Below are 14,103 nucleotides of genomic sequence, written 5' to 3'. Positions count from 1 at the left end.
TTGCTGTACGGACCTTTGTTAGTGTAACACAAAGGTGCAGCCTTGAAAACAGTATAGTTATGATGATAATACTGTAACTATGTGATAAAGTTAATATTTGTATAATTAATTAAACGCGGGTCAAAATGCGCCAACGTAGCTAACTGTTAGCCTCAGTTAGCTAGCTGAGAACACGAAGCCTGTGAAAGTTTCCAGGAAAAGTTTTTCACCTTGGCTTTTGCTCTCAGTCCTGCTGCTCACTGCCCAAAGCTGCTGTTGGCTTTAACCAGACTGCTTGTGTGCAGCCAGGGGAGAGGATGATCGGCCATAAACTGCTGCTGCTGCCCGGGCTGAGCTTGTGGACTTCGGGGAGAAGTAGATGGATTAGTCGGCTTCGTGGTGGTGAGGCACTGTGTAACTGTATTATGCTTAAGTACAGTATGTACCTCTAGTACGTTTTCATGTATGGAGGCAACACACGCCAAACCCAGTACAAAATTGGGTCAATTATTATTTGCCTAAGTTGCCTTTCGACAAAGCTACATACTAACTTAAGTATACTTAAACCCTTTAACAGTGAGACTTCTCTTAGCAATTCGGCATATATCCAATGTATCTAGCAGCACTTATTGTTCAGCAAAATCTAATCTTGCACAACTTTCTGCCTTTTATCTTTTGTAGAAACACGCCATAGTGGTAGTAGTATAGTAGTAGTAACAGCGTTATGAACAGTGATAACCTTTGCTCTGGTTGTTTGTGAACTGCTCTTTCAGGGAGAATTATATTGCAGTGCCTCAATAAGAGGATTTATTAAAGCCCCCCCCCCACCCAAAACACAGTGTTTCTCCTTGTTCCTACAGTGTGCTGTTTGAATGCTGTATGTGCAGAGTTTGACACTAGAAGGATGTTTTCACATTCATCTGCTGACAGTGGAAAGTTTCTCTGTGCTCAGTGAACATCAGATTGTAAGGAGTGAGGCCTATAAGCATGATTTGTCACATCACAAACAATGTTGAAGCCAGTCCTGGTCTTATACAGGTGTGATACATGGCACTTACACTGAGAATGGACTTTACAGTGAAGTAGGACAGGGGTTCCCAAACCCGAAATCTTAGATGCTTTCGTCTTAAAGAATCCCCTGTGTGTATTTTTTGGGGTCTCAAGATTAGAAAATCCTCATAGTGAATTAATGATCAAACAGTTGTCAGTAGAAATTACAGTCAGTAGAAATGACCAACCCTATTTCTTTCCTTGTTCTGACTTCCAAAACATGTAATTAAAGTTAAAATCCTTCATTTCTCCTTTTGCCGGGGATCCCCTACAACCCATTCAAGGACCCCTGTTTATCCCCTGACCCCAGTTTGAAAACCAGTGAAGTTGGACACATCTTTAAGATGATAGATTAGATAGACAGAAAATAATCTTGAATTTCTAATGAGGTTGAAGGAATCCATCCCTTTTTTTAAACTTTTAATGTGGAAATTATACTTTTTTTATGGAAAAAACATCAAGCACACATTATTGTTCCAAACATCATTTGTACATGTCTTAATACATGATTCTGTAGGTATGAATGGGCGTGGGAAAGCACCCTTTTCATCATGCAGACCAAAGGTGTGCATTGTTGGCAGCGGTCCAGCAGGTTTCTACACGGCACAGCATCTGATAAAGGTATTTCATGTTTTTTTTCCATCACAGTAATATCATTGCGTATTGTCTTAATGATATATATCAGGATATGGTAGATTTTCTTGAAAATTACAAACTGTTAATGGATAATATGACGAGTTAAACACCTGAATCAAGGTACATCAATGTCTTTCTGTGCGCTGGTCCACCACTGTTTCAAGGTATATCTCGTCATATTGCCCAATCCTAACAGCCATTATGGCTTCTACCTTCATTTTTCACTACAGAATCACACTGTGATCCTTTTTAACTTTATCACATCTGCTCCACCATTATAGACCCTTTCTATATACCTTCACATTAACTGATTATTAATGAGTTTTATTGTAGTAGTATGTGGTGTCTTACTTTTTACAGACATTTTTTAGCAGTTATCAGCTATTATTATCATTATTTTGATGTAGATAGAAAACACTCGCAGTCTGTATCAGTGGCAATGCAGTGTACATTTCTTTCTTTATTGTATGTTTCAAATGATATTCAGGATTAATTCATTCTTATTTTAAAGGTAGTTATGTTTAAGACTTTTCAGCTTGGCATAGCATAAAATGTTTCTGGTGGTGTATTACTTTGTAGAATATTCTAAGCCCAAAATGTTCATTTGTGAAGGTAAATATTGGCTGCATGTGGTTTCTGCCTACAGGACCACCTTGAACAAATAATCAAGTCAAAACAGACAAATGGGTGTTAACCTCCCTACTGAATACCCCGCTGCACCTCTCCCACCCTGTGTGGTTGAACCTTGTTTACTCTCAGCTGATCGCTTTTAAATAGACGCTCATACCCTCGCAGGCCTGCTACAAGTAGGGCAGGAAATAACTTGCAGACGGCTTTGTGTAGCAAAAGTAAAGAAAAATTATTTTTGGGCCACTGCTCTGTAGACTGTGTCAGTACACATTTGATGATTTACATAGATACGTTCATTTAAAAGAATCAGCTAGCGTTTCTAGCCACATGCATTGTGAAAGCAGCAGGGGGGCTCTTTGAGGTTTTTTTGTGGGGTAATTCAAGTTTTTTTAACTTCCCAACACATACAGAACAGAATATAACAGAAAGAGGGCTGCAATGGTTAATCGGGTTAATTAATTAGTTGTCATCCAACGATTTTGACAACTGATTTATCCATTTGAGTATTTCTTTAAGTCAGAATTCTCTGATTTCAGCCTATTAAATGTGAATATTTTCTGGTTCCGTCAGTCTTCTGTGACAGTATATTGATTATGTTTGATTTGATGATGTCACCTTGGGCTTTGGGAAGCACTGATGGACAGATTAGAATCACTTACCCCACCTCTAACTGAACACCTGGACTTAACCACTATGACTTTCCTTACAGCCTCTCCTAAATTTGAATTAACATACATTATTATTTGAGAAATCCTTAATAATTTCTCTTTTTATGTCTAGTCTCTTCAGCAGGTTTATTGGATACAGCCGTGCTAGTAGCTCTGTGAGCTTGTACTCGGACGCAGTGTTGCTTTGAGCTAAATGCTAATATACTCACAATGACAATGCTGACATGGCGATGTTTGGCAGGTATAATGTTTGCTGCGTACACCATCTTTGTTTACTAGGTTTCCACGTTAACATTAGCATAAATAAACCCAAGTATTTAAGTAATTTTGAATTGAATTGAATTTTACATGTTGTTTGTCTCTCTCTCCTTTTCAACCTCCCAGGCCCGTCCAGATGTTGACGTGGACATTTATGAGCGGTTGCCCGTCCCCTTTGGCCTGGTCAGGTTCGGGGTGGCCCCTGATCATCCTGAAGTCAAGGTCTCTAATCCTAAAAAGACACATTAGCAGTGCTGGGCAGTATGACCAAAAACTGCTATCACAGTAGTTTTTAAGATCCTGGCGGGTGCATGGTGTATCACTGTATTTTTTATTGTTCTTTTTGCATGGCTGGTCCTTAATTTTGTTTTTTAATGGTTTATTCTTCTGTCAGGAGCACATAGACTATGCAAATATTTTAATGTCATCATGTATATAGTGAAAGATTACTATAGGGTCTCTTGGCCCCACACAATGATACTATATATGAAAAAAACCGAAAGGAAACCATTTTTACTCAACTCAGCATAGTAAAAACAGAACTGTATATAAAGATATGCCAACAACTTTAACATTGCTTCAACTGAGATAAAATACTCATACATAGTATTTGAAGAGATTTCTTAAATATCTCTTTGAATAAATTAATGTTACACAAGAAACAAATGACATACAGCAGTTGTTTCATATGAATAATTCTTGTCATGTAGGAAATCAAAAACCTGTATACTGGTTCGTCTGGTGTATCGCTCAGCACTGCGTGATAGTGAACAGATAATTATCCGGAATTATTTGGGTATTTACAGCATAAAACAGGTCTCTCGGGTTTTGAAGGGCTAGCTGCATTGGAGGCTGTTTGCTTTGGTCAAGAAGAACCTCAGTCATAACCCTAGACAAACTTGTGTACTATTGTGTGATGAAAGTTTCGTTTTTCGTTTGTCTGTGTGACAAAACCCTGGCACGAACAATCAATCTGTCAAAGCTGGAGGTTGGGACTTTTGTATGTGAATGAACAGCCCTTGCCAAACAAGTTCACACAGTGCTGGTTAGGCCTGTCACTGCCAGATAAATATCTCTGTACTTTAAAGTAAAAGTTTTAAACCAAAATGATTGGTTTGCCAGAGCTCAAGGGGGCAGCAATCCTAACCAGCCAGTGGTTCCCAACCTTATTCCTTAAGGGACTCCTTTTCTATCACTGAGTAAACTGACGACCCCTGACTAAGTGATAGAGTACAATTAACAGTGTATTCACTGACCACAAAAAGCTAATGATTTGGATGAATTTAATCAGATTATTTCTTTCTATTTCTATTTATTTTTTAACTGATCGGTATCGGCTAAATTGAGCTTTATAAATCCAATCGTTTGTTTTGCATCAGCTGTCACATAGCTGTTTTTACTTGTGGTGAGCACGGGAGCAGCCCCACCCGACACAACAAATCAAGTGCAAAAAGTCCCACGAACAAAAAGCCAATAACAATAATTCATTCATGTAATCCACACAACAGATGTAGAGACAGTTCGTTCAGGGAATTCGGGTAAAGGCTGCACAGAAGCAAACACTGAAGACAGAAAATCCCTCCAGACAGCAACAAGACAAGACAGCTTACAGAGGGGGTTTTATTTTAACCATTAAGCAACAGTTTCCATGCAGGCAGTTTGTTTCTTTATGCAATGCAGAGCTATTTCATTGTGAAGCATTTACACTGGCTTGACTTTAATGACTTTAATGTACGTGAAGCCCACACTGGGCACTGTATTATCTAAGTATCGGATCAGGACTGGGTATCAGCAGATACTGGATATTAAACGAGTGGTACATTCCTTTGTGTTACTGCTCTCTGCAGAAACCTGATAAACTAAAAGTGAAATGTTTGAGACACCTGGTTTACGTAAAGAGGACAGGGGAATGCAATGAGACACCTATTTTCCCACGATTTCTCCTTCAGATAGCGAAAGTATCCCAATGACAACAGAGCAGTGAAGTAAATCATTACATTTAGTAATGTGTTCTTGTGTATATATAATGACATAATTAAGTTCAAAGTAAAACGTGACATTTAAGTAGCCATTATAGATCAAACAGCTGAACTTTAGATCACTTGTAAAAAAAAAAAAAAAAAATATGCTCTTTAGAGTGTGTCACCCACTGCAGCATCAGTCTAAATGCTCTGATGCGCACGCACACACACACACACACACACACACACACACACACACACACACACACACACACACACACACACACACACACAAATACAAATCAATCACAATCACAATCAAAGACTCTCCTTGTGTCTCCAGAAGAATCATCCCATTTTTACATTTCCTTCATTATCAGAGTAATCCAGTGATAGTGATGTACATCCACAGGTACACTGCAAACAGGAACGGCCAGTAGCTAATTTAACCTGTTTTTAATGGTTCCAATTGATGCAGTTGTCATGATTTCATCTGCACGGGCCCTACATACTTTGAAAACTCCTGCCTCAGACTAGTCTTCTAATAGTGTTCCCATAACAAACCAGAGCCTGTATTCAGGTTTAATCACCACTAGAGAAGTTATAAAAGCTCTTTTTAGTATTTCAGTTTGAATAATTGTGATTTTTTTCCTCTCCTCAGAACGTCATCAACACATTCACACAGACGGCCAAACATACATGCTGTAGCTTCTATGGTAATGTGACTGTGGGGAAGGATGTGAGCGTTGGAGAGCTGCAGCAAGCCTACCATGCAGTGGTACTGGTGAGAACATGACAAAACACTGCCGTGCCTGCACAGTAAAATCTCCTTTACATAAACGTTGATGTGTGTTTGCACAAGCATCTTTATGTGTTGTTTCTTTGTATATTTCATGATAGAGTTACGGAGCAGAGGGAAACAGGAGTATGGGGGTGCCGGGAGAAGACTTAGCCGGTGTGTACTCTGCCAAAGACTTTGTGGGCTGGTATAATGGGTTGCCCAGCTGTCAAGAGGTAAGCCTTAAATTTGGGCAATGTTTCCGGTAAACCAAAGGAATGTTAAAAACTCACAAACATCTTTCCCCGGTCCTCCTACTCTGCATGCTGCTTCCTTATCATCACATCTCAGTTTCACTCTGTTATCTTTTCTGTTTAGCTGAGTCCAGACCTGAGTTGTGAAACAGCAGTCATTCTGGGACAAGGCAATGTGGCCTTAGATGTAGCAAGAATCCTGCTGTCACCCATTGACATTTTAAAGGTGAGAAACACACAGCCGTGGTCATTTTAAAGTCTGCCTCCAATTAAAAAATCAGTGTTTCTTCCTGTTCCTACAGTGTGCTGTCTGAATGCTGTCTGTGCAGTGTCTGACACTAGAAGGATGTTTTCACATTCATCTGCTGAAAGTGGAAAGTTTCTCTGTGCTCAGTGAACATCTGATTGTAAGGGTTTTTGGTCTTTAGCAGTTTCAACAGAGAAGATCTTGAATACTCTGTACTGTTGTTAGAACTCCGAGTCACCCCTCCTGACAAGTGGAGGAAAACTCTGGTCTGGGACTTTGGTTGTTACCAATGTTCAGCCCACATTATCTGGTAATGTGAGGGGTTTACAGATCCAGTCTTAAACCTCTACTGCCCCCATCATTTTCAAACCTTTTAATGGGTGGGTTAAAATCTGCCAGTGGTAAACTTTTTATCTCCCAATCCAAATTTTGGGAGATGCAAATGATTTTTATAATGTTTTGGTTTGTGGAAAAATCTATGAAATTGGGCAAACACACACTTAAAGTGAAACGCCATCTCTGTGTTGCTCTTGATGTAGGCCTCAAATGTGTCTCTAGGAATCTGGAGTGTATATATTATATAAACATATCTGAACAACCAGTGACCCAAAGAAAACTGGAAAGTGTAATGTGCACTGACAGGTGTGTGTGTGTGTGTGTGTGTGTGTGTGTGTGTGTGTGTGTGTGTGTGTGTGTGTGTGTGTGTGTGTGAAATAATGAAGATCCTTGTCTGCATTGCTGTATGCAGTGGTTTGATTTGAATACACATAACTGATGTGTGATATTGAGCTGTGTGCATGTTTAGACAAGGAAACAATTGCCGCCTACACAACTTTCCATTCACCAACAGAACAATTCTGTCATTGTACCAACAGCTTGTTTTTAAATTGGCAAAGTTCAAAGTTTCACATAATTAAAGACACACAGTGTTACAAATGACAGCACATATGAATGAGAAATATCTCTTGTTTTCTGCAGAAGACTGATATTACTCAGCCAGCCTTGGAGGCTCTGGCAGAGAGCCATGTCCGCAGGGTACTGATAGTTGGCAGAAGAGGACCTGTACAGATCGCTTGCACAATCAAGGTATGTGTGATAAAAACTGATATTTAGCTTTATTTTATTCAAGGTTACACATAAAACAGCTCTTTTTCTGTGTCATCACTCCACAATTTCATTATTAAACTCATAGTTCAAGCCAGTTTAAAGGATAACTTATTAAATTGTTGTTGTTAAGATCTGGGAACCTGCCATCATTAGAAGTAAAAAAAAAAACACAAGCAGTTAAGCCTTCAGGTTACTTATGAGAAAGAGAAAGCAAGGGCAAAGGATAAACATTACTCAAAGTTTCCACAACATCTATCACACAGACTGACTTCCTGGTTCAGCTTTGACCTTACTTACTGCAGTTGTGCAATGAGGAATTATTACACAAATTTCAAGTGCAAGTTCATCAACTCAACCTCTTTCAAATGTTTTATCATAGGATAAAGGTGATCACTTTGTATTGATTTGCAGTGACCCTTCCCCCTGAGGACCCCAAAACCATGTCAGCAAAATTTAACATTTAGTTTATTTTTTTTTAACACAGTATAACATCACACAAGTCTAACTTCCAGGTTCCCAAAAACAAATAGTTGCTGACTTATCGATATGATGTATGACGTTATTTATAAATCAAAGCTCTCTTCAAACTCACTCTCCCTCTCCCACTTCACAACTCTTCTGTCCAAGCCTGAACCCACCGTGTCTTCGTCGTCCCGGAGTCATAGTCCTGGTCAGAGCCACTGTAAATCACCTGCCCTCCCGCAGTGTCCCAGCCGTGGTCACTGCTAGGCTGCTGAGCCCAGTTCTGGTTCTGGTGCTCATTCTGGCCTTGTTCCCCGGCTGCATTATTTGCTGGGCCCCCCTACCCTGGGCCTGAGAATGTCCTCCTCCCACAGTTCAAAGCTCCTGCACCAGTTGTGTAAACGAACCTTCCCCCGGTACGTGGAGCTCACAGTCTGGGTACAGTCAGCTAATAGGACTGCTACAGTTAACACATGCAGCAGTGCACCGGAAAGTGACTTCCTCTGTCCGTGTTTCAGCGATCACCTGATAGTTTCGTCCCGGTGACAAGGTGCAGCTCCTGAACTGAGTTTAATGTTGTTTTTGTTCTAATGCTACTATCCGGCTAAGGAAAAGTAGGTCGACTAAGGCTATTCCCATACAGTTAAATGGTTTAGTCTGCTATTAGGGGGTAGCCCTACTCTTAAATATGCAGTCATCTTTGTAAGAGGGGTTTATGCAGAATCAACTGGGCCTGCTCAGTATTTTTATACTGCACATGCCCCATTTATTAAGGTTTTTCCTTTAATATGTCACCAGTCTGTATATAAATCATACATTTTCAAATCAGTTGAGCTACTCCACACTGTCTTACCACATACCTATGGTAACTGGAGATCTACCTGTTTGGCTGTCGGACACGTTGTTGCAATATGATATTTCATATCTCCACAAGTGTTGGCCAAAACTATGAAAGAAAAACCCTAGTTGTAGAAAACCAGAATTTTCTTTTAAACTCGCCATAGTCATTCACTAAGAGAGACACCTTCCATCAGCTTTGTATGATTTTCTTGTGCAGCCCTGCCATTCCTGCTGTGTTCTCCTTGTCTACAGGAGCTCAGAGAAATGGTGAACCTGCCAGACACCAGACCTGAGATGGTGGCGGCTGATTTTGAGGGTGTCAAAGACGCTGTTAAAGGTAAGAAATGAAGTTTTATCTTGGTATTTTCCGGCCATCAGTTTGCGCTGCATTCTTCATTTTTCAGTTGACACCAGGGCCTAAGAATGAGGACATCTCAGATTTTGAGTCAATGCTGCCCAATAGGCTACATACAGTAACATACTTATTAAAGGAAATACAGAATAAGAGTCAAAGAGAGAGCCAAAATAGCAATACAGAATATGCAAGACAACATATGTTGACAGTATAAGTTCAACAGAAATACAACTTTGACTAATGCAGAGACAGTTGAAAATGTCACAAGGAAGGAAGAACTATATGTTGTGGTTAAGCACCGGAACATGCGCTATTGAGACCGAGTATAGGCCATATACGATGAGCTGAGTGGAAACTGTTGAAAGGTAAAGACAGCTGGTGTTAGATGAGCTGTAGTCCCAAGGCTTTTCTGCTGAAAAAACTTATGCAAGACCATATGCCGTCCCTGTCCTGATGACCTTCTGGTCAGTACTTGCTGCAGCGATGACATTGAGCTGGCTGATGTTCCACATTATAGAGATAACAGTCTCCTTGCCTCTGTTCATGGCTAATTATGAGAACCCTGATCTCATCTCTGTTAAACACAATAAGCAGTAAGTGATGCATCTTTTTAGAAACCTGTGGTTTGCGTCTGTCTTGTGCATCTAAATGTGTACTGTCGTGGTTATAGCAGTACATCAAAAATAATTGACTTACAGGAAATGTTTAAAGGCCAATGACATGAAATGAACATTTTTCATCAAGAACAACTGATTTCACAGCAGAGTGTAGACATTTTCAGTAGTGTGGGTGTATAGGTCCTTGTATGAGTTTCTGATTACTGGAATTTGGTGTGTGCACATGTTTGCACATATGCACACGTATTCACACATACAGCCACACACTTTTTCCACACATGATAAGGCCACATGATCATACTTTCAGCTAGGAGACTTGTAATTACTGTAAAAGTTGGGGTCACAAATGATTGACAGATGCTCATTTTAAGTATTACAGTAGTATAGTATAGTACAAATGACTGATTACACCTGATCTGTATCTGTATCTGTATCTGTTCAATCAACTAAATAACGTGTATTCACATCTGTACCTTCAATGGGCAGGGCTTATGCCTTATGGGTGCACTTGAATCGGAAATGGGCAGGTCTAACTGGAATTTGTTCATTTAAGCCTGAAATTGATATGGATTAATAAAAAGATGCTATATTTATTAGAAAACTATTTAGAGAACAGCCTCGGAACTGATCTTCAGAGCAATGTTTTTGATCACAACTATACAGAACCACAATGTTTTTTTTTTTAAATAAAAGTTGCCATAGGTCCGAGTAGGGATATCGAAACACTTTACTCTGATGATACTCGTACCCATAAAAAGTACATAATCTGTAAACAAGTGTTAACTGGAAACTTGTTTCAGCCAAGTACTCGCTCCACCATGATAAGTATCCTTGCTCTGTCAGATTTGCCGAGGCCTAGGAAGCGTCTGACAGAGCTGATGTTGAAAACAGCGATGGAGATCCCAGGGGAGAAGGAGCAGGAGAGGCGGAACAATGCCTCCCGCGTCTGGTCCTTCCGGTTCTTCCGAAGCCCGATTGAAATCATGGCTGATCCTGACAACAAGCGAACAGCTGGCATCCGGCTGGCGGTCAACAAGCTGGAGGTAACCAAGTTTTGGATTTCAAAACTCAAGAAGTCCTTCGTGTAGCCATGTGGAGCTTCTTCATACATTGGCTTGGTTAAAGTTGGTTACCTCTGTGTGACCAGGGTTCAGGTGACGGAGCCCGGGCAGTGCTCACTGGAGAAGTGGAGGATGTGAGCTGTGGCCTGGTCATTAGCAGTATAGGCTACAAGAGCCTCCCCATCGATCCATCAGTGCCATTTGACTCCAGCAAAGCCATCGTCCCAAACAGCATGGGGCGTGTTCAACAAGCTGCAGGTATATACAACAAAGGACATCAGGTGGATGAGGTTAAATTACTGGGTGTGATAATAGACAGTCAACTGCCATAGGTTTGCAAGAAAATGCCACCCTTTTGTTTTAGCACACATTCCGGGACAAGTAATCATATCTTTATCGTTAATGTTGTCCTGTACAATATCAAGACAACTTAACAAGATAAACCCTTTAACTGAAAAGGGACTTTAATGAATCCATCTTTCTTTCCAGGTCTCTATTGTAGTGGCTGGCTGAAGACAGGCCCCACTGGGGTGATAGCCACCACTATGAACAATAGTTTTGACACTGCACGATCCTTGGTGGAGGACATGGACTCAGGAACATTGGATATATCTGCTGCCAAGCCTGGTTCACAAAGCATCAGTGGCCTGCTGGAAAAGAGAGGTAGTCTACTGTCCATTTGCTTTTTTCATCACGTTCTGTTATGACTCAGAGTCATGTTATCTGACCTGGGACCACACCTATGTTGCAAACATTTTGAAAGTCCGAATCCACAGCCTAGTAGTATGTAGGTTTGGACTAAATGTGGTGGCTGACCATGTTACAGCTATTATCGTAATTTTAAAAAAAGTAAATCTTTCTCTTTACATAATGACTCTGTTCTACCCAAGATATCATCACAGCAAATGTCAACACATCACTCTCTGTATAACTGACAGACACAAGTTTCCAACAGAAAGGACAATGTGTCATGCCTCCCCCACATCACACTGATTTAAAGCTAAAAGAATGTGATTGTTCTATTGGTTCACTGCAAATTTTCCTAATAATTGTTTCTTGTGATATTATAGCACAGCGCCATCAACAGTGCCATCACTTATCTCCTTATATGTATACATATAATGTATATATACAACAAACACACACTGAGCTTATACAGAAGTTTGCTAAAATTAAGATTCTAGGTACAAGAATGAATGTGATTGTGCTGTTGGGTCATGGCTGCTATTGATGAATACAAATACATCTAAATGGCAGCTGCGGACTATTCAACAAGAATCCATTACACTTCATTAAGTGAAATGTATGTTACTGGTTTGGTCACAAGGTGTTCTTTAGAAAAATGGTATTTAGCTATCGCCAAATGTGGTTTATATTTTATCTTCTGTAGGAGTGAAACCAGTGATTTTCTCTGACTGGGAGAAGATTGACAGTGTGGAGATGAGTCGGGGCGAAGCTGCCGGAAAACCCAGAGAAAAACTCCTGACTGTGGAGGAAATGCTGCAGGTGGCTCGAAAATGACTGAAGACAAGACACTGCTTACAGGTGAACAGTGGACACTGAGTGAGTGTTGTAGTATAGAAGAACAATCTTGGTGGGGACGTCAATGACTGATCACAGTGGGGACGGAAAAAAATGAAGAATTATGAAACACTCAACATGGACTTAATTCATATTATACATGTGGTACACATGAAAAGGTATTGGGTCCTGTAGTTTACCATTGAATTCTTACTCTGTATCCTCAAAAAAAACTGGACTTTTGTATTGTACTGTAACTTACTGTATGTATATTTGAGTAAAGACTGTGGTGACAAATATGCCACTTCATATAATGAAATGTATCATATCCTGTCCATTTGTAATTATATTCAATACAAAAATAAAATGTGATTTATATCTATATATCATTTGTCAACTTAAATGTCCTACATAGTGGATTTTAGTCTAGATTGTAATATTTATTCTTTTGTTGGATATTTATTTATGTGTATATATATATATATATATATACACACACACACACACATCTCACTGATTTTGCTATTGAAGATTTTGACTTTAAAACAACTTGACAGTAAAGAACAAGAACAATACAGTAAATGTGTTCGATACAAATGAGACAAGCAAGCATATTAATGCTGCCAAGTGGCAGCCGATTTGCTCCCTTCTAACAGCAATTGACCAGATATTCTCAGTGGCAATCTTCAACTTGAACTACACATGTATGGACATACATCCCACACTTACAATTAGATATATGGACACAGAGCCCTCTTAACTTAAGCCAACGTATCCCCAGGGATCTTTGTGTGTAAAACAAAACATGGAAGATTGCTAAAGCACAAGGCCAATCAAAAGCCAGAACGCCAGGTTGTACCCTGTCCACAGAGAACATTCTTACGTCTGACAAACAAAAATCACAAAGCAAGCGAAAGACTCCAGAGGGGTACTGCACAAACCAAGATAAGGGATTAAGCCGGGATATGTTGGTTATCCTGGCTGAATTTAGCCTCAAGTCGGTTGCATGAAAGCAGGTCAAACTTATCCCGGTTACTCTGGTGATTTATTCTCTGCAGCTAGCCTGCTCTAGACCAGGCAAACAGCCAGGCTAAGATTAATCCTAGTGATTCACCTGTATTTCCACCGTCGATCCTGTGAGGAATTAATGTGTTTTACAGCATGTCCATGGTCTTTCTAAGTATGTTGCATCATTTTAATTATCCTGTATTAAAATATTACGTATATATTGTCATTTCTCATTTCATTTAAATCTGTTGGCTGTTTGTAATTGCAACAGTCTTTTTATATTGATTCAAGTGGTAGTATTATTACTCAGGCCAAGTGTTATATTGCTATGCTAATGAAGACTGCTTGTCAAATATGAAGTTGTAATTTAATAACTAAGTTTACAAGTATAAGTGAAGTTTAACTTTTAATCTTTCGTTCAGTCTCATAATGGACAGGTTTGTTTGTTTTTTAAAACTTAATTGATAGACCTACATTACCCACAATGTAACTCAACTGTTCTCAGTTTAGAGATTTGACTGTTATGCTAGTAGTCTTCAGAAGAATGCTCATCTAGTTTAAATTACAGCATGTTCAAAATCTCCATAAAACATGGACAGCACATATAGTCTGCAACAAAGAAAAAAGTAAAAAAAAAAAATAAAAAAAAGTATCATCCCTGGATTTGCAAG

At 39.6% G+C, this 14,103-nt stretch overlaps 1 protein-coding gene across 1 annotated transcript; it reads left to right on the top strand.

Moving 5' to 3' along the window:
• The first annotated feature begins 10 nt into the window (after positions 1-10).
• On the top strand, positions 11-12,808 carry fdxr (ferredoxin reductase). The gene is made up of 12 exons (XM_051418456.1): positions 11-381; positions 1,547-1,650; positions 3,348-3,443; positions 5,844-5,966; positions 6,083-6,196; positions 6,339-6,440; positions 7,440-7,547; positions 9,123-9,207; positions 10,686-10,885; positions 10,990-11,161; positions 11,393-11,566; positions 12,294-12,808. Exons 1-12 carry the CDS (start codon positions 297-299, stop codon positions 12,422-12,424), a joined length of 1,494 nt encoding a protein of 497 aa, XP_051274416.1. The 5' UTR covers positions 11-296; the 3' UTR covers positions 12,425-12,808.
• The last annotated feature ends 1,295 nt before the right edge of the window (positions 12,809-14,103 follow it).

The sequence above is a fragment of the Dicentrarchus labrax genome, unplaced genomic scaffold (genome assembly GCF_905237075.1).
Source record: "Dicentrarchus labrax unplaced genomic scaffold, dlabrax2021, whole genome shotgun sequence".
NCBI lineage: Eukaryota > Metazoa > Chordata > Actinopteri > Moronidae > Dicentrarchus > Dicentrarchus labrax.
Note: the sequence above shows the minus strand (reverse complement) of the source record. Positions and strands in the feature narration are given on the sequence as shown.